The sequence below is a fragment of the Felis catus genome, chromosome D3, assembly GCF_018350175.1.
Source record: "Felis catus isolate Fca126 chromosome D3, F.catus_Fca126_mat1.0, whole genome shotgun sequence".
NCBI classification, from domain to species: Eukaryota; Metazoa; Chordata; class Mammalia; order Carnivora; family Felidae; genus Felis; species Felis catus.
Genome location: NC_058379.1, coordinates 11220382 through 11238092, shown reverse-complemented (window position 1 = coordinate 11238092; position 17711 = coordinate 11220382). Strand labels below are relative to the sequence as shown.

Here is a 17711-nt window from a genome sequence, read left to right as displayed (position 1 = left end):
TGAGGGAGGGCAGGGGATGGTCCGAGCTGTGTTTACCTGTTTGATCCCTGACTGGGGGGGGGGGGGGGGGGGGGGGGGCGCGCGACATTTTCTTCCCTAGAGCTTTGCCTGATTTTGGCTTAGCAGATCTCAAAACTAAAGCTCGGAGGTAGGGGAGGTGGGGTTTCGAGGGAGTCGCGGCGCCTGGTTCCCGCGGGGAGCACTGAGGAGACACCCCGCGTCCCGGGGCCGGGAGAAGAGGCTCATCCTGCTTGCTCAACGCAAGCTTGCTGTGTGCTCGGCTCAGCCGTGCAGGCGGATTTCAGGTCAGGAGACCCTCCTCCCGCGTCCGGATCCCGGGCCCGGGCCCTGCCTGTGTGGGGCTGCGTTCCCCCAGCCCACTCACGCCTCCTGCCAGATCCTCAGCCCCACAGGCAAAGGGAGGCCGAGGGTGCCAGCCTGTCAGAGGAACTGGAAATTCTCCATCCGTGTCTCCAACCCCATCATCCCTCCCTGCCCAGCGGGAAGGCCGGGATCGGAAAGGAGAAGGCCAGGCACGGCCCGAGCGCGAGCCGGCCGGGGGGTGGGGGGAGGCGACACCAGTTTACGGTGCGTGTGCGTGCGCGCACGGGTGCACCTGCGAGCACTTGTCTTTTCTAACCAGAGGGGATGAGTGTGTAAGCTGGTCCTGCCCTCACGCACACACCCCGGCCCCTTTGTGGGCCCCGGTTCTTAGCTCTCCTGTGCTTTGCCCTCTGTCTCTAGCACCTTCGGGGAGCTGAAGACCGTCCGCTTGCCGAAGAAGATGAGCGGGACAGGCTCACACCGAGGGTTCGGCTTCGTGGACTTCCTCACGAAGCAGGATGCAAAGGTGAGGCAGTGCCCCCCCCCCACTCTCCCACCTGCCTTCCGGGCCCCCTTGTAGAAGAGTGAAACGCCTTAACAGATGTGGGCATGTCCCTGCCCCGTGGGGTTTTCCTGGTCTTTCCCTGACCCCGCCAATCTGTGCAACTCCCTGGGAAGGCAAGACCCTGGGTTTTGTTTGGAGGAGGGGGCAGACCTGTGTCCCCCTCCCTCCTTCCCTCCCTCCCTCGCCCGCTCACGTGACAGAAGCAGGAACCTGGGATACAAAGTAGGGGAGTGAGCGGGTTTCCCAGGCCTCCCCAGGTCAGCCAGAGCTCCCGGCTGTGAGCGCCCCCCGAAGGCAGGGTCCAGGGGGGCGGCCCTGGGAGAGGAGGCTCCCACAGGGACACGTGTCTTGTCCTCATCTTCCCGCTTGTGGCCGGGGCCCGCCGGTCGGGCTGCTTCCAGGCAAGGTCTGCCCAGGCAGGGGCCGCTGTGCAGAGGCACAGGTACAGAATTCTCCTAGGAGGCAGAACGCCTCTCGTTTCTGAAGCAAGGCGGCCTGTCGCGATCTGGGCCGGGCGCGGCGCGGCGGGGGGTGGGTGCCGGGCCCAGCCCGGCCGCCGATGTGGGAGCGCAGAGGCTGTGTGGTCGGGGGGGTCTGGCTGTGTTCGCGGCCGCTGAATCCCCAGGGCTCCCTCACGACCCTGCGCGTTTCTCCCTCTGTCGGCCTCCCCTCTCGTCAAGGGTCCGGGGGAAGCGACGGGCGGGCCTCACCCACACCGGGACCCCCTCTGCTTCTCACGAGACCTCCTGGGAAAAGCAGAGTTATTTGTTAGAATCACACCCGTCGGCCTTTAGCGAGCTGCCATTGCCAGAGGCCCAGTGGGCGGAGCCGGAGGTGACATCTCGGGGACACAGCTGCGGCCTTTGTGGGCCCTGGGAACACGCACAGGCACGGAGGGCCCTCCCGGGACCTCAGGGAGCCTCGCCAGCCACCTTTGTCTCAGCGTCTTGAACTCAAGTGCCTGTTTTGTCCACACGTGGCCGCGTTTGTCCGGACATCTGGTCTCCTTTCTTCTCGGCTGGCAGCCTTTCCCTTGCCTCCTGTCCGCGGCGTCACCCCCTGCGTGCGGCACGCGGGCACCTCTGGGGGGCGGGGGGGGACCCGCATGTGCTCAGAGGGGAGCCACGGGGGTAGCCGTCCGGAGCACCTTCCTGCCGGCAGCTGGGCTCCCCTAGCCCTGCCCCGTGCCTCAGTTTCCTCATCTGACGGTGCACATGAAACCCTGGCCCATAGGCTGGAGACAAGTGAGTTATTTCTTCCCCCTTCCCACCGGCCCTGCTCCGTCGAGAGCCAGGGTGCCTTCATCCCAGACAGAGGGAAAGGAAGCGCAGGGCAGTGTTTCCTCCCCAGCCTGCCTAACCCTAACCCTGCTGGGGGGGCCTCTGGGGGGTTGGGCGGTGAGGGTACAGAGCTCTGGTCGCCTGTTTGCTCTCAGGGTTCCCGCGTGAGATTGTGACCAGGGAAGAAAGAGCAGGGGGTTCACCCCTCACCCCCAAGAGAGGCCTCTGATGAGGGGGCTCGTTGGTGGAGCACAGACTCGGAAGCCAGACGGCCTGAGTCGGGACCCTGGCACTGCCCCTGTCTGCCGAGGGACCTCGGGCAAGCGACTGACTCACGTTCTGCGTGTTTCAGCTTCCGCGACGTTTACGAGACGGCGAGAGGATTTTCCTCCCCAAGCTGTCGTGAGGTTTGGGTGGGGGCGGTGTCCTCGGAGTGGCGCTGGCCCCGGGAGGAGGAGGGTGGCGGTGGTGACAAGGGAGATGCTCTCAGAAGGAGGAGGGGTAGGACAGAGCCGAGAGAAAAGGCGTCGGAGCCCCCCAGCTGGAGGGCGTGTCCCTTGCACACGGCGGCCTCTCTCCAGGGCTGGGGCTGATGTCCCAACCTATGTGGCTCCTGGGGCTGGAGGCTCAGACCCGGCGTGGGCTCCCAGCCTCCAGCGTCAATGGCCACGTTGCCAGGACGCGGTCGGTGGCAGTTTCGTTCCCCGGGATCGCCGGGGCAGGAGGGGCGCCTCAGGTAGACGGGGCGGCGCTCGGCCCCAGAGCCAGGCCGGAGACGTGACTTCTGAAGGCCGGCACGGCCTCTGTCCCCTCCCCGCCTTCCGCTCTGGCCTCCAGGAGGAGAAAGGGCGGCCGAGGACAGCAGGGACTCAGCCCGCGGCCCCTCCGGGTTGGCCCCTCTGCCCCTCGCCTCCCACAGGCGGCGGCCGGGCTCCTGCGTCCCCGCCGCAGCCCTTCCTCTGGGCGCATGAGGACCGGGGCCCCGCGTGCCCGCCAGCGTGCGAGCCGGCCCTCCACACGGCGTGGACCCAGCAGGACGTTGCTCTTTTTGCCTCCCGGGGAAGCCATGCCTCCCTCTCCTTCTCCGTGTCTGTCTGGAGAACTTCATTGTCTTCCGAGTGGCACGGTCAGCACCCGCCACTGACCCAGGGGGCCGCGCGCACTGCACGTCCACGAACGCGGTTCTGACTGCCGCACGTGTTGAGCCGGGGGGGGGGGGGAGGCGTGAGTCCGAAGACGGGGTGCGAGGCCGCAGGGAGACGCTGAGGAGAGCACCCCGAGACCTTTACTCCCACAGAAGGAATTGGTGGGAGTGCCGGGGGGACGCGCCTCACCCCCATCCGTCTGGCGGGCTCCCCCTAAGTGGCCGTCCTCTTTCGGAAGCACTCGGGGAAGGAGGAGTCCTCCTCCTTCAGAAGCCTTTCCGGAGCTTGACTGATCCCTGCCTGACCCACCTGCACCCCTCGCAAGGGGGTTCACTCCCAGTGCCCGGCAGGACATCCTCCGTGGGGATGGAAGGCGTCACTCTTGGCATCGGCCACGCGGGAACCTGGCATCAGAGCCTCTCCTGGGGGCCCCGGGCCGTGCTCAGATGGGAGGAAAGGAGGAGGGGAGGGGAGGGTGAAATGGGAGGGTTGGTACCAGGGGAGAAGGGAGAAGGGAGAGGGTAACGGACAGCTGGGCGTTCCATGTTGAGTCTGGGAAGCAGTGGAGAAACTGATAGTCTCTGGGGGGGGCCGGGACCCAGATACGTTGGCTCCCAGGACAGTGCTCCTTCCCCGGCATCAGCCAGCCCCCTTCACCAGCTGGCCGAGGTGAGAATTAGCCCCGGTCCGCCCCTCGAGGCAGCCCCTCGGCAGCCTGCCCATCTGCACCGTCCCTGCACCCTGCACCCTGAGTCCTCCGACCTTCCTCCACGACACTGCCTTCCACCCTGCCCGTGCATCATCAGGGACTTTGTCATCCGTCAGGCCCCTCTGGGGCAAGCGCACACCCCCAAACCGTGAAGAGAATCCTAGCACGAGGCTCCGCAGAGGCTGTCGTGGCAGAGCTCAGGGTAACCAGGCAACTGATGACAATAGTCAGAGGCCCCTGCGACCGACCGCACCGGCTTTTGTACGTGATGTATACACCACACGCGCACTGTCTCATCCCAACCTGCAGCGGCCCCGGGAATCGGGCGGGAGATTTGCATGAGTCCCTCCCGGTCTCCGCACGGCCGCCGAGCTCTGTCTGTGCAGCCGCTGCAGAGCCCTGTGGACCGATCCCCGCGAAGCCTGGCGCTAGCCCCGCGGGGCCAAGGCGCTAAGCTGGAGGAGACCCATCTACCCTCATCACGGCCTCGGTGACCTGGCACGTTCCACCTTCCTAGGTCGTTTGTCAGCCCTCGGAGTCCTAGGCCCTCTGAAAGTGCCCGTGTTCCCTAAAACTCCGGGGGTGGTGAGGCGATGTCTTCCAAAGAACCTACTCCCTCGAGGTGGAGGGGGGCAGGACAGAGGCTGACGAGGGAAGACTGGAAGTCAAGGACGCAAGCCATCCCAAATGCAGTGGTCTTCCCCAGGCGGCCTAGGTCTGCACTTATGTGCACAGGTGTCTCCCTGTCTCAGGTGCCCCCGTGGCTCTCTGGGCCCTGATGTTTCCGGAAGGGCAGCATCTAGGCGGTGATCAAAACCGTCAACTTCTAGAAGCCTGTCTTTGGCTGCTGGGCGTTTGCGTTTGTCACGTCTTGTCCTCCCGGGACTCTAGGAGGTGAGTGGTAGGTGGCATTGGACACGTGGGGAAACTGAGGCTCGGAGCGGTGACGTCGGTCAGCCGGGGTCATGCAGCCGGAACCGGGCAGAGCCGGGTAACTCTGCGTGCTGACCGGCTGCCACAGCCCGTGCGTCCAGGGCGCTCCCCGCCTCGTCTGCTCGTTCGCTTGAGCTGAGTGCCGGCCCCTCCTGTCCCCAGCATGCCCGCCACTGCCCACCCCAGCACCCAGGGGAGAGGACGACTCACCGATTAGAGCCATTTCAGGGGGAGGGGCCGGAGCATCTCTTGGGGGCGCGCCCAGAAGAGTGAGCGCCCCGGCATCGGGCCCATGAGCGCACGAGTCCAGCCCTCCCGAGCCCGAAGCAGCCTGGCCCCAGAGAGGCCACCGGTAGCCACCGGGCTTCTGTTTAGCAGCTGCCCCCACCTCCTGCTTTGCGCAGCGCAGGCTGGTCCTGCAGGAGGAAAGGAAGGCCAGCCTGGAAGAGAAGGGATGGAAAGGATAGACTCTCAGCCCGGAAACCGGAATATTAATTTTTTTCCCCATGCAGGCGCCTTTAATTTCCCCTCCCCGAGCCCGCCGCGCCTTTGTACTTTTGCAGTTGTGGCTGTTTTTATTTGCCGCCGCTGCTGTTGTTTTAAAAGGTCTATTTTCACGTGGAATGTTATCCAATTAGCAGAGCAATGTGTTGGCTTAAATAAACACTTGGGGGGAGCCGGCAGTAGGGAGACGTGATGGCGGCTGGCGTTGGCAGGCAGAGCTGTTCTCACCGTGGTAAACAGCCACAGCTTTAATTGTGGGGTCGCACCGGTTAATGCGTCCCTTCCCGGTTCCCGCTTCTGCACGGTGCTGGGGCGGGGGGGGGGGGTGCGACATGGACACGGGGCCCGGGCCCGGCCCCGCCCGTGCTGTCGCCTCGAGAGCTCTGCCGAAATCAGACCCGTGGCGGAGAGAGGGGGACCGTGAGGGGGCCAGCCGGAGCCTCTCAAGGCGGGGACGCCTCCTTGCCCGGCACAGGGCCGGGCCATCTTGCCCACCCCGTAAACGGTGACCGCCGTCAGATCATCACTGGCGTGAGCTCCACACGCGCTTGCTTCATCGAGGGTAAGAAGGGAGTCGGGCAGTTTCCGTGGGGCCCGTGGGAGCACAGCAGGGTCCGCAGGGGCCGGCGCCCCCTGGGAGCGAGGAGGCCACGAACACTGAGAAGGGGCGTCACGTCCCCGTGTCGGAAATGATACTGGCCCTGGAGGCAAGTGTGGAGATCAGGGCTAGGCCCAGGCTGTGGCACAAAGCGCCGAAGAAGGGGTGACCGCCGGGTGTGCTCGGGCCCCGTGGGCGGGGTTGCTGCGGTCTGAAGCCCGGTAGAGGTTGCTCGTCTCCAGAAACGTTAGGGAGCCAGGGTTTGGTCCCCGCCTTTCTGTTCGGGCACGCGTGGTACGTGCACATACTCACGTGCATGCAGGTTCCTTCCTGCGTTTCGTTAGCAAGGTTTTCCTATTTCCCATTGTTGGGGCCCAGGAGTGGAGGGGGAAAAAAAAAGTATATTTGAATCCTGAGCCTTGCATTTCAAGGCCGGGATTCAGGCTCAGCCAACACATTTGGGGGCTGAGAAGCCGGGGGGGGAGGTGGGGGCAAGCCACACTCTCCTCAGACTAGCAGGCTTGCATCCTTCGTCGTCACCAGGGCATAAGCAGTGCCATGCGGTGCCCCTCGGCTCAGCCTGTCCCTCCCTCCGGGCCTCTGCCCACACGAGAAGACCTAGGGTGCTAGTGTCCTCACGTCAGATTCACCAGGCGCTCGGAACACACTGCCAGGGAAAGGTGACGAGCCCGGCTGAGTGGGACACCTTTCTCCCCTCCGGGAGCTCCTCTGGTGACTTCACTGCCGATGGCAACAGCAGGTGCGAGGACCCAGGCCCTTCCCGTGCCCCGGGCGCTGGGGTCGGTGAACAGTTGCTGTCCTACTTACCCCTCTCGGCAGCCGCGGGAGGTCCAAGCGCCCCCATTTTGCAGCTGACGGAGTAGAGACCCAAAGAAGTTCCTCGTCGGGTCACAAAGCCAGAAAGCAGCAGGGCCGTTACCAGCCCACGCCGCCCCCTCGCCTTACCGTTTCTGACCGTCGGCGACCTGGCGGCATTGGTTCTTTCCCGGTGGCTCTTTTGCCCCTCCAGAGGGCAGAGGTGGTGCCTCACCTCTGGGTCCCCTCGCGTGGCGTTGGTTCCTGGCGGGTCCTCCGGGGACTGTCGACTGGAATTGGGAGGAGTTGAGTGGATGAAGGCAGGAAAGGAAGGAGACACATCTATTTGTCTGAGAGATGGAGGCACAACCTCCCAGAACCGGGGCCCCGGGTGTTTCTCTTAGAAACTCGTCCTCAGCTCCATGGTATCTTAACTGGAAATGGCCCGAGGTGCTGAGTGGGGCCCCACGGCCGATCACCCAGTACTCCTCCCGGGCCCGGCTGCCACCCCACTCCTCCCCCGTGGAGGCCCGAAGCAGCTGGCACGACCTGCTGAGAGCTTGCTTCTGGGATTGTGGGAGCCGTAAGGCAGGGGCGGGACGGTTCTGTGCCTCAGAGCACAGGACGCTGCACCGAAAGACAGCGAACATCCCGGCGCGGCAGGCCCTCCTCCCAGAAGCACAGCCCCCGTTTTCAGCCGTCTCAGCCGACGGGAGGAGCCTGGCCCCCACCAGCCCCAGCCAGGGCCCCGGGCCTCCGCTCCCTCCGCTCAGTCCCGTGCCCCCGGGCACACGTGGTCGTTCTTGGCTGGCTCAGGTCACGCTTACTCCAGGCATTGGGGGCACAGATGGCCTGGCGCAGGCTGGCGTTGTCCGCGCTCAGGTGGATCTGACGCCTGCTGCAGCCCTCCCCCCTCTGCGAGACACGGGGCAGGAGGGGCCGACGAGTGCCTGGACTTACGAAGACAAGAGTCCCGTCCTCAGCCCGGCCCGGGAGCCACCGCCCTTGGGACGGCGGCTCCACCAAGGGCATCGCGTGGACTTTTGTTGCCGCCAAGAGGAGTTGTGTCTCCAGGGAGAGCTGCAGAAAGGTCAGGCCAGCGCCGCGTTGGCAGCCTTCCAGCGTCTTCCCTGTTCTGGAAAGATGGCTGCCAGGCCTGGTCACAGTCACTCCCCGCTCCGCCCTCACAGATTTCCTTCCGGGGGGACGCAGAAGAGGCGGTCGAGGCTAGGGCTCTCGGGGGCCACAGTTGGTGGCTCGGGTCAGAGATCAAAGGGGGGTGATTCTGGGACAGCCAAGCCAGGGACCAGATGACGGCGGGAGCCAGCCCGCACCCCAGCCCGCACCCCAGCCGGCCCTGCCCGAGCTCTCCTCAGTGGGCCTCAACTCTCGGAGCGGGGCCAGGCCCTGAGACCTGCTGTCTGGAGCGCGAAGCCCATCTGCCCTGGGTCGAGGCAGAGGCACTTCGGGCAGCCCTCCGGGTCGGCAGACACCCCACCCCCGATGGTCTAAGAGAGATTTATGGAGGAATAAGTAGGGCTGGGGGACCGGTGAGAGGGGAGGGGCCGCCGGCAGGAGCTGTAGTCCTGGCGGGAGGGGGCGGGGGAACGGCACCCCCACCCCCTTCCTCCCTCCCTCCAGGACTCCGGGCATCACCTACGCGGAAGCCAGAGGGCGAGAGCCCGAGTTACGCGGTCCGTGGGAGTGGCCTGCAAAAGCACGGAGAGAGGGGGCCGATAGAGGAGTGGGAGCGGCCAGCCCTGTTGCCACAGAGGATGGCAGGAAGTGGCTCCGGAGGGCAGAGGCCCCCCCTTCTATGGCATTCTGCTCCCAGACAAGTGAACGCACCCTTAGAGTTGCACGGTGAGCCGAGCGGGTGATCTGCGGTCTCCCGGGTCCTGGTGGCTTGGGCACCTGCTCCCGTCCCCCAGGGCCCCAGAGTCATACACGTCGGGAGCAGGCCTTCCCCTCCCCGTTGCCAGACCCAAGAGCGTGTCCGCACCAGGTCTCGTCCTAACCGCAAGGCGGGCCGTCCCGTGCACGTGGCAGCCGGAGACGACATACTCCTCGCTCCTGCGTCTTCGTGGTCTGTATCGTAGGGACGTGGAGGGACCACGGCGGGTTATTTAAGCCAGCCCGCCGTCTCTAGCCAGGACCAACTTGAATATGGCTCTGTGAATACAGCAGCCCACCCCCCATCCACGGTTTCCCTTTCCGTGGTTCGTTACCCACGATCAACCGTGGCCCGGAAGCAGATGGCCCTCCCCCCCGGGCCGCGTGGCCTCACGCCGCATCACACGCCTGATTTAGAAGTTAAACTTCACCACAGGTGTGTGTGTGCAGGAAAAGTACAGCGTAGATGGGGTTCGGTACCATCTGTGGGTTCGGGCACCCACTGGGGTCCTAGAACATATCCCCTGCGGAGAAGGGGGAGCTACTCGATCTCCTGAGCACACTTTGCCCCGAGCACTGTACTAGGGGCAGCAGGGAGAGAGGCCTTGCCTCTAAGGTTCAAGGCTGAGCCGCGGAGGCCGGCACACGTTAACGGGGCAGGTGCCGCAATGGAAGCCGCGTGTGCAGGGCGTGGGGAGGGTGCCCGGTGGCAGTCTGTGTGAGGCGAGCGGGGCCTGTGCTGGGCCGCCACCGAGGCGGCTGTGATGAGGGAGCTCTTCCGAGGCCAGGGCGGGTGTTGTTACAAAGGCCCGGGGATGGAGTGCACGGAGTCTGAAAGGAAAAACAAGGCGGTTGATGCACACGCAGACCTCGGCCCGTGCCTCTGTGTTCCTTTCGTTGAAATGGGAGAGTAATGTTCGTTCTGATGAGTAGGTTGTGGTCATGGGCTCCGAGTTCTAACCCAGGGGATCCATAATCCATGGGACGAAGGCGGCCCTTTCCTCCCAAGGGAAGGAAACAGGCAGTAGAAAGAAGCTGGATTTGGAGAGAAGCACACGGCCAGGAACATGTAACTCCCCACTTCCTCCCGAGACACCCTCACCGCACTGACCCCTGGGCGCCCCAGGATGGACAAGGCCCTGAGGTTCGGAACCACAGCCGAGGTTCACGGGGAAGGCAGCGTGGGTCTCAGGAGGCACACAGGCCAGGAAGGAAGCTGCTGGCAGGCCCAGGCCAGAGAGGCCAGGGCCGCAGTTCCCTTCTGCTGTGCCTGGAACCTTCCGTGTTCCTCAGCGCCTTCCCCTGCGCTCACCTGAAAGCCCCGTGAGGCCCAGACTGACTGTCCAAGGCCGATCTTAGCCTCGAGTCGCTGTCACCACCAACGCAGCGGGCACTGAGGAAAGCGGCCTGGTCTCCTATTGACCAGAAGGAACTGGAACTCGGGAGGGTGGTCCTGCTGTTTTGGGGGAACCACCCACTGCGCTCCCGACGCCAAACACACAAGAGCTTTTGTGTCCCTCTGGATGTTATTCCTGCTCTTCGGTGGCCTCAGGGGAACTGAGGGCAGCCTTAATAGGAACGACAGACCACGGTGGTGTCGTAAGTGCTAGACTTCACAGTCCACGGACTCCTATCCGTTCTTTGCTGCCGCCTCTCAAGGAAATGCGTCCCAGAGACGTTAAGCGGCCTGCCCCAGCTCACACAGCTCGCTCATAAGTGGTGCGGCAGGGATTTGAACCAAAGTCGCCCGGGCCCAGAGCCCCCCGTCTCAGTGGCTGTGCCACCTCCCCTCCTGCCGTCAGAAGCCCTTCTAAAGAGGAGATGAGCATTTGGAAGGGTTGATGTCGGAGGGAGGCCAGGAGAGGGAGTTCTTAGCAACTCCTGTGGCGAGTGGAGACCTCTCCGGGCTCTGTGTGGCACAGGAACGGGGCTCCAGGGGCAGGAAGGAAACGCCAGGCTGATGGCGGCACGGAGGGAGGGAGGCCGGGGTCAGGGCTTCTCGCCTGGGCCCGCCTCCCGGGCTCTGCTCCCCTGTCCTCGCCGCGGCTCCCGGCTTCCACCAGATGCTGCCTCGTGGCCGCTCCCTCCCGCCCGTGTCCCCGGGACCGCAGCTCCTCAGGGACCCCGGTGCCGGGCCGGAGTACCCGCCACACCAGACTCCCGACTGACTCCTCTCCCCCGTCTTCAAACCCCCGGCTCCCCCAGTCAGGCTGTTTCTCTGCCGCGCCAGCTGAGCACGCGTGTGTTTTAAAGCTCTGAATGGGCCATTTCGGCTCGGAGTCCAGATGCATTTTTATATCCGCATGGAAAAAAACGCAGAGGCTCCGCTGGCAGTCAGAAAGAGTTTTTTTAAATTAAAGTGAAAAAAAAAAAAGGGGGGGTGGGAAGGAAAAGTTGCCTGCACCTGGCCCTTCTCGGAAAGGCGGATCTGGGAACAAAGTGTTTTTTGCTTAATCCGGCCACGTGTCTCGTTTTAAAAAGATGCGTGTCCCATCCGCCTCCTGCTCACGCTCCTCAAGGTGGGTCGTGCGGGGGTGGTCAGCTGTGTGGCACCCACGGGCTTGCTGCGTGGTAATCCCACACATCCCCCCCCCCCGCCCCGTTGTCCAGATGAGGAGACCGAGGCTATCATGGGGCACTCGGCTCACCCGAGGTCCCCGCGGCTGCCGTCGCAAAGTACCGCGGAAACACAACCGACCGAAATTTCTCGGCTCCCAATTCTCAAAGCCAGAAGTCCCCAGATTCAAGGGGCCAAGAGTGTTTGGTCCCCCTTGAGGGAGGTCTGTTCCCCACCGCTCTCCCCTGGCTTCCGGCGACAGGGGCATTCGGCGGCCTCTGTCCCCGCGGGGTGCTTACTGTGCGTCTCCGTGTCTCCACGCGGCCGTCTCTTCCGAGGACACAGTCAGGGTAGGTTAAAGGGCCTGTCCTCTCCAGTGTGCGCTCGTCTTAACTTGACTACATCTGCAAAGACCCGATCTCCAAACAAGGTCATGACCTGAGGCCCCAGGGGTTTGGATGCCAACCGCTCTCGTCTGGGAGAACGTGGTCCAGCCTGTAAGAGTCGCGCTGCAGCTGAGGGCCCGAGTCCGGACCGGTTCCGGAGCAGAGCCCTCCCGGTCACACGCTGCCTCCCCGCAGCACGGAGGAAGCAAGAGGGACGGGCCCCACGGCCCCTCCTGGTGCCTCGTGGTGCTGCCACAGCCCAGAAGCAGGGACGAAGGTGCCCACCGTTAGCCACCGTGGCTTCCGGGGCCGACGCGCACCCACTGCTGACCCGAGGCCCCTCTGCTGAGAGAAGGCAATTGCAGGTGTGATAAGCCTGCAGTTAACGGCGCCCCCACGAGGAGAGCTAGCATCTCTTGAGCACTGACTGTGTGCCCCCACGCCGTTCGAAGTACCTTCCGTGTTAAAACTCCTCTTCGCCTCCTCTAGAACCCTTAGATTGGCACGCCGTTGACATTCCCGCTTTATGGATTTGAAAACTGAGGCCGGTGAGATTCATCAACGCGCCCAGTCTCTGGAAGCGTGCCCACCTGCCCGGGCAAGGTGGCTCCAGAGGCCAAGCGCGTGGCCTCTCATGTACCACGGGAGTGCTTCAGGAGGAGCCTCCCCCCCCTCCCCCAACGAGGCTCCACTTAGCTTGGGCCCCGGCGCCATTTAGCACGGAACTCACCAGTACTGCGTGCTTCCGTTTGTATGAAATGTCCAGAACAGGCGGATCCAAAGAGCCGGAAAGCAGACTGGTGCTTGCTGGGGGCCGGGGGCCGGAGCGAGGGGTGGCGTGGCCGCTCACGAGGGTGGGGTTTCCTTCGGAAGGCCGAGGGTGGAGAACCTTGTGAGGCTGGCGTGGTGACGGCCGCACAGGTCTGAATCTGCTGAGACCCAGCGCCGTATGCTTCAGATGGGTGACGTGTGGATATCGTATCTCAATAAAGCACGAACACCAGAAGTGGGGGGAAGGCTGGGAGGAGGACGGGGCTGCCGAGCCGGGAGAAGGAGCCGGCGCCCGAGAGGGCGGAGGCCGTCTGAGGGCCCGAGGGCCTGGCCAAGGGCAGCAGAGAGAGGTGGGGGACAGAATCCGCGGGGTTAGCGAAGGACAGAGCCACCAGGTGACAGTGAGGGGCCTGCCTGGCTGTCACCATAGCCAGGCAGGGCTCGGCCCTCTCGCGCGGTGCCCCTGACGGCCTGGTGGGAGGCGAGCCAGCTAATGGGGTGGCCCTCCCCAGGCAGGACACGGCACGGGAAAGAAGAAGGCGCCGGCCCAGGCGCCAATTACAGGCCCGGACGGCAGATATATCGACGGCACGGTCACTTGCAGCTCTCTCCCTGGGAACGTAACCCACTAATCGAATCAAGTGGCCAAGAGTTCCCACACCCTGGCCAGAGAGCAGGTGTCACAAGCGCCAGAACCTGGCCTTGGAGCTTGAGGCGGTGGCGGGCAAGAGGGGGGCCGGATGGGGCGTCGGCGGGTGGGTCTCAGCTAACTCACACTTCCGTTTCCTGCTCTTGCCCCCCCCAGAGAGCCTTCCACGCCCTGTGCCACAGCACCCACCTGTACGGCCGGAGGCTGGTGCTGGAGTGGGCCGATTCCGAAGTGAGCCTGCCAGCCCTGAGGCGGAAGACGGCCGAGCGTTTCCACGGTAAGCGCGCCGGGGCTCCCGAGGGGACTGCCCTCGCCCTGGCCGGAACGGGCCGGGCCGCGCGCGGCAGGGTACCCCGTCTCCCTCCCAGTGCGTGCTGGGCGCCCCCCCGGCTGTCCCCTGAGCTGCTGCCCGGCCTCCTGTCCTCGTTCCGCACCGGGAGGCCGACCCGTGTGGACAGCGTGGCTGGTCTCTGTGCCCTTCGGTTTCCGGTTGAGCTGGGTCGTCGAGAGGCCTGGCAGGAAACTGGGGAGAGGAAGAGACTGGGGTCAGGGCGTTTATCACCTCCCGGTCCCATCATCCTCGTCCGCCTTCCCTCCTGCCGGGTTTCTGCGGGCTGAGCGGCTGGCACTGCCCCCCATCTATAGCCCTCTCTGCCTGGCACTTTCTGTCCGCGTCCCGGCCGCCAGCCTGGGGGAGGGGGTCCCTCCCCTGAAGCCCCTACCCCCTGCCGCCTTTTAGCCCGACTCCGCTCAGTTACTTGGTTTGAGGGCCGTGTACTCTCTGCCAGGGGCCTGATGGTCCCAGGCCGTGACGCCACCGCTCACACACCTTTGTGGCATCACGCGTCCTCGCCGATCGCTCAGTCCGTCCCCCAAAACTACTCGCCGGTTGTGTCCTGGGGCTAGTGATGTGGCTGTGGCCTAGCCAGGCCGTGGGTCCGAGCGGGTGGTCTGGAAAGGCCTCCTGCAGAGGTGACATTCGTGCCCACAAAAGGGCTGCCTGAGCAGCGGGGACCTTGAGCTTGGCACATGGAGAAACGGGGAGGGCCAGCGTGTTCGGAACAGATGAAGCGAAGAGCCTGGGGGGCTGGCTCACAAGGGGCCTCACCTTCTCCAGGTTGCTGGGGAGTCAGGAGGGGATGAGGGAAAGCCCCAAGAACCGGGCCATCCCCCGGTCCCCAGCCATCCCCCCCACCAGTGCGCACCCCCACGCTCGGGCGGTCAAGGGACCTTGGAGCCCGCATCCCATCTCCTTCCTCTCCCACCATCTCAGAAGTGCGTTCAAGGCCAGGCTGTAAAGGGGCAGCTGCGAGCCTCCTACCTTAGGATCCTGGTGGCTCAGTGATGGGTGTCCAGGAAGCAGCCTCAGCGAGCTGGGAACGCGTCCCTTCCTCCCGCCGGCCTGGGAGAGCTGGGCTTGGCGAAGGGGCTCCGTGGCCTCCCCCGTGGCCCCCGCCCTGGCTGCCGCCAGGTCTCAGGTGGCGGGCGGCCTGCCTTCTTCTGCCCAGAGGTCCCAGGGGGACAACCGGCAGGTTCATGGCTCTCGGGGACTTTCCTGGATGGACCAGTTCGCCCGAGCGCCTGCCACTGCCCCCCTCACCCATCCCCGCTGCCCGGCGGTGTCACCTGGGGGCAGTCTGGGGGGGTATTGGCCACACAGCCCACCCTTCCCCCGCTCGTCCGTGTAGGGACGGAGCCTGGAGCCAGAACAAAGTCATGCTCAGCTTAGGAGAACCCAGGGAGGAGGTGGCCCATACAGGACCTTGTTTTCCGGTTGGGCCTCACCTGTCTTGCTCTGCGTTAGCAAGCGGGGCTCCCGAGCAGCGTTTGGGGGATGCGAGACTACAGCCCGGTCAAGTGTGCTAAGAACTCTGAGCTGGGACTGAAGCCCAGGCTGCCAGACCCTTTAGAACGTGCCCCTGCCTGCTCCAGTGGCCTTTTCCCGGCCCACCGACCCTCCCCACACACCACTTGGTGTTGTGTGACTTCCCGTGTTGTTCTCCCCTCTGCTCACAACGCCTGGCCCTCCAGTGGTTTGGAATCAGGCGGTGCCTATTCAGCCATTAAGGCCCAGCTCAAATGACACGTCCCCCAGGAAGCCCTCCCAGGCCTCCTTCTCAGGTATCAGTCATGGCCCCTCCCTCTGTTCCTCTCCTTCCCTGCCATGCGATAGTTTCTTTCTTTTGGTTTTTATCCTCACCGGACTGATGCCTTCCCTGGTATACAGACTGGGTCCTCGGGTTCGTGGCTGGGCCCCCGTTGCCGGGCACGCTGTGTGCCGGGCCCTCAGTCTGAGGCTGGAGAATATACGAGCTGGAGGGATCAGGACTGAGCACACAGTCCCCAGCTTACGACTCAATAAGGCCCAAATCCTGACGCGCAGAAAGGGAACCCGTCCTTATCGACAGCCATTGACAGGCCCAAATGCACCCGTCGGCAAATGTTTGTGTAAGGGACTCTCCCCGGTCCTCCCCGCCGCCCGCCCCCAGGGCCAGCAGAGCGTAGGCTCAGCAGTTCTGCCCTGCGTGGGAGAGAAGCCCCCTTCAATAAATTGAGTTCCGAAGACAGCATTATTGCCTCACCCCAGCGGAAAGCCTCGGCCACAAGCGTTTCTGCGGGATCTGCCGTCTCCGAGTATCGGCTGCCCCCGCGGCCCGCACAGGGGCAGGTGCGGTCCTGGCAGCAGTGGGAGGCTGCAGCTGGTTTGTACGATTCTTGCCATCAGTTCCCCATCAACCCCACGAGATGGGCACGATTCGCCCCGTTTTACGGACGGGAGAACTGAGACCGAGCCGGCATCGGGGTGACACGTGACCCCTGCCGTTTATTAAGGACTCGCTCTGCGCCAGGGGGCCCGCCCTCAGTCTGTGACCTGCGTGGCCTCGTGTTTCCTCCCGGAGCTGCAGCCGCTCGAGGCCCTGCTGGCTCCGTTTTGCAGACAGGGAAACTGAGGCATCGCCCGTGGTCATGCAGCTGGAGAGTGGCCGATTTGAACAACAGACCGGCTGTGGAGCCTCCCACCCCGCCCGGCCATCCCGTGCTGCCCGATACTAGCCAATGCCATTTTCCAGAAGCTTGGGGTCTTTATTAGATGTGGGGTGTGTGAGCATTTACTGCACGGCTGCCTTCGTCCGGACTCGTCCCGACCCTGAACGTAGAATCTCCAGGGTCCCTTCCAGAAATGGAGGGGGTGAGTAATAGATCGTGATGGGAAATGGCATAAGGCCCTTTGGTGTTGACATAATGCGTCCTCATAGAAAGCCGTGTGGGGTGCGTGGCACGGTGTCCCCACGTACAGGTGAGGGGGCTCAAGCGCAAAGGTGATATGAGGCCCCTGAGGTCAGTTTTGAAGGTCAGCCAAGCTCTGTGTTTAGACCCCCTTTGTTCCTGGAGGAACACTGTCCTCGCAGGTTCCGGAAGGGGTCGTCGACTCTGAGCTAACCGAGCATGTGGAAGTCAGTGCTACCAGCCCCCCGCCCAGCACTAAGGGTAGACGGGCAGGGTCCCACCGGGGAACAGAATTGACCCCAAAGATTGGCAGGAAGAGCCTGTAATGCGGAGGTGTGGGCAGGGGCCAGAGGTGAGCAACTCCCCCCACCCCACACACCTGCCACTCCCCCGTCGTCCCGTCCCCAGGGCCTGCAGGGGCAGAGGGAGGAAACGATGCAGGCAGCCACCTAGTCCCCTAGTGTAGAGGGACACAGCCAGTGCCAGAGAACAAAGCAGGTGGGGAGCTGGGGTGGGAAATGCCTGCGGCCCCCCCTTCTTCCCACCTCTACTCTCCCCCGGGTCTCCCATTGGCCCATTCCCTTTGTAAAGCCAGAGGGCCAGGTCCCCCAGGGACACCTTCCTGGGGACAGCAGGACAGAGAATGGATCTGGCGGCACCAGAGAATACGTGTGGTGCCCACAAACACCAGGGCGTGCGGCTGGGGTGAGGGGCGGGAGTATCCGGTCTGGAAGGGTCTCTCGCGGCCACGTGGCAACCCTCCACACTGGCCTCACCCGTCTGGGTCGTGAAGAGGCGGCAGGAAGGCAGGCTGCGAGTTTGGGGGACAGAGAGCCTGAGAGTAATTCCCAGTTGTGTTTCGCAGCACTCTTTCCCAAAGAAACACATGATAATCCTCTTAGAACAAAAGAAAGCTCTCCAGAACACAGCAAGATAAGAGACAGGGATTTGTACCCTAGGATCCATGAAACCTTGTCTTCGTGGATCCTAGTCTAGGGCTGGCCTCAGAGGGGCCGTGAACACCCAGAAACGTCCCCCGGGGGGCGTGCACGTGCGCCCACACCCCTTTGGCAAGAGGATCTGTTGTCCGGTTTTCTGTAAGGTCCTGGTCCCTAAAAGGTTGGCTTTAAGGAGAAGGAGCATTGACCTTGTCACCAACGGGACCCAGATTCTGCTGCTTCCCGGCTGGGTGTCCAGGGAGGAGTCCCCGTGCCCCGTGGGCTTCCGTTTCCCCTTTTACAAACAAACAAACCGGGCCGACAAAGACGTCGCTCCTGAAATTGTTGTGAAGATGATGCACAGAGTAACAAAAGCAGCGGGAGCTGCCTTTTGGGGTTTCTTCAGCCACGCTCG

At 63.9% G+C, this 17711-nt stretch overlaps 1 protein-coding gene across 2 annotated transcripts in view; it reads left to right on the top strand.

The window, feature by feature from the left end:
- RBM19 (RNA binding motif protein 19) overlaps nucleotides 1-17711 on the top strand; it is a 143286-nt gene that overhangs the window by 95128 nt on the left and 30447 nt on the right. For both annotated transcript variants that reach the window (XM_006938504.5, XM_019814580.3), the window contains exons 22-23: nucleotides 745-850; nucleotides 13287-13407. In XM_006938504.5, coding sequence (XP_006938566.2) covers nucleotides 745-850; nucleotides 13287-13407 — 227 coding nt within the window. The remainder of the gene's footprint in view (nucleotides 1-744; nucleotides 851-13286; nucleotides 13408-17711) is intronic.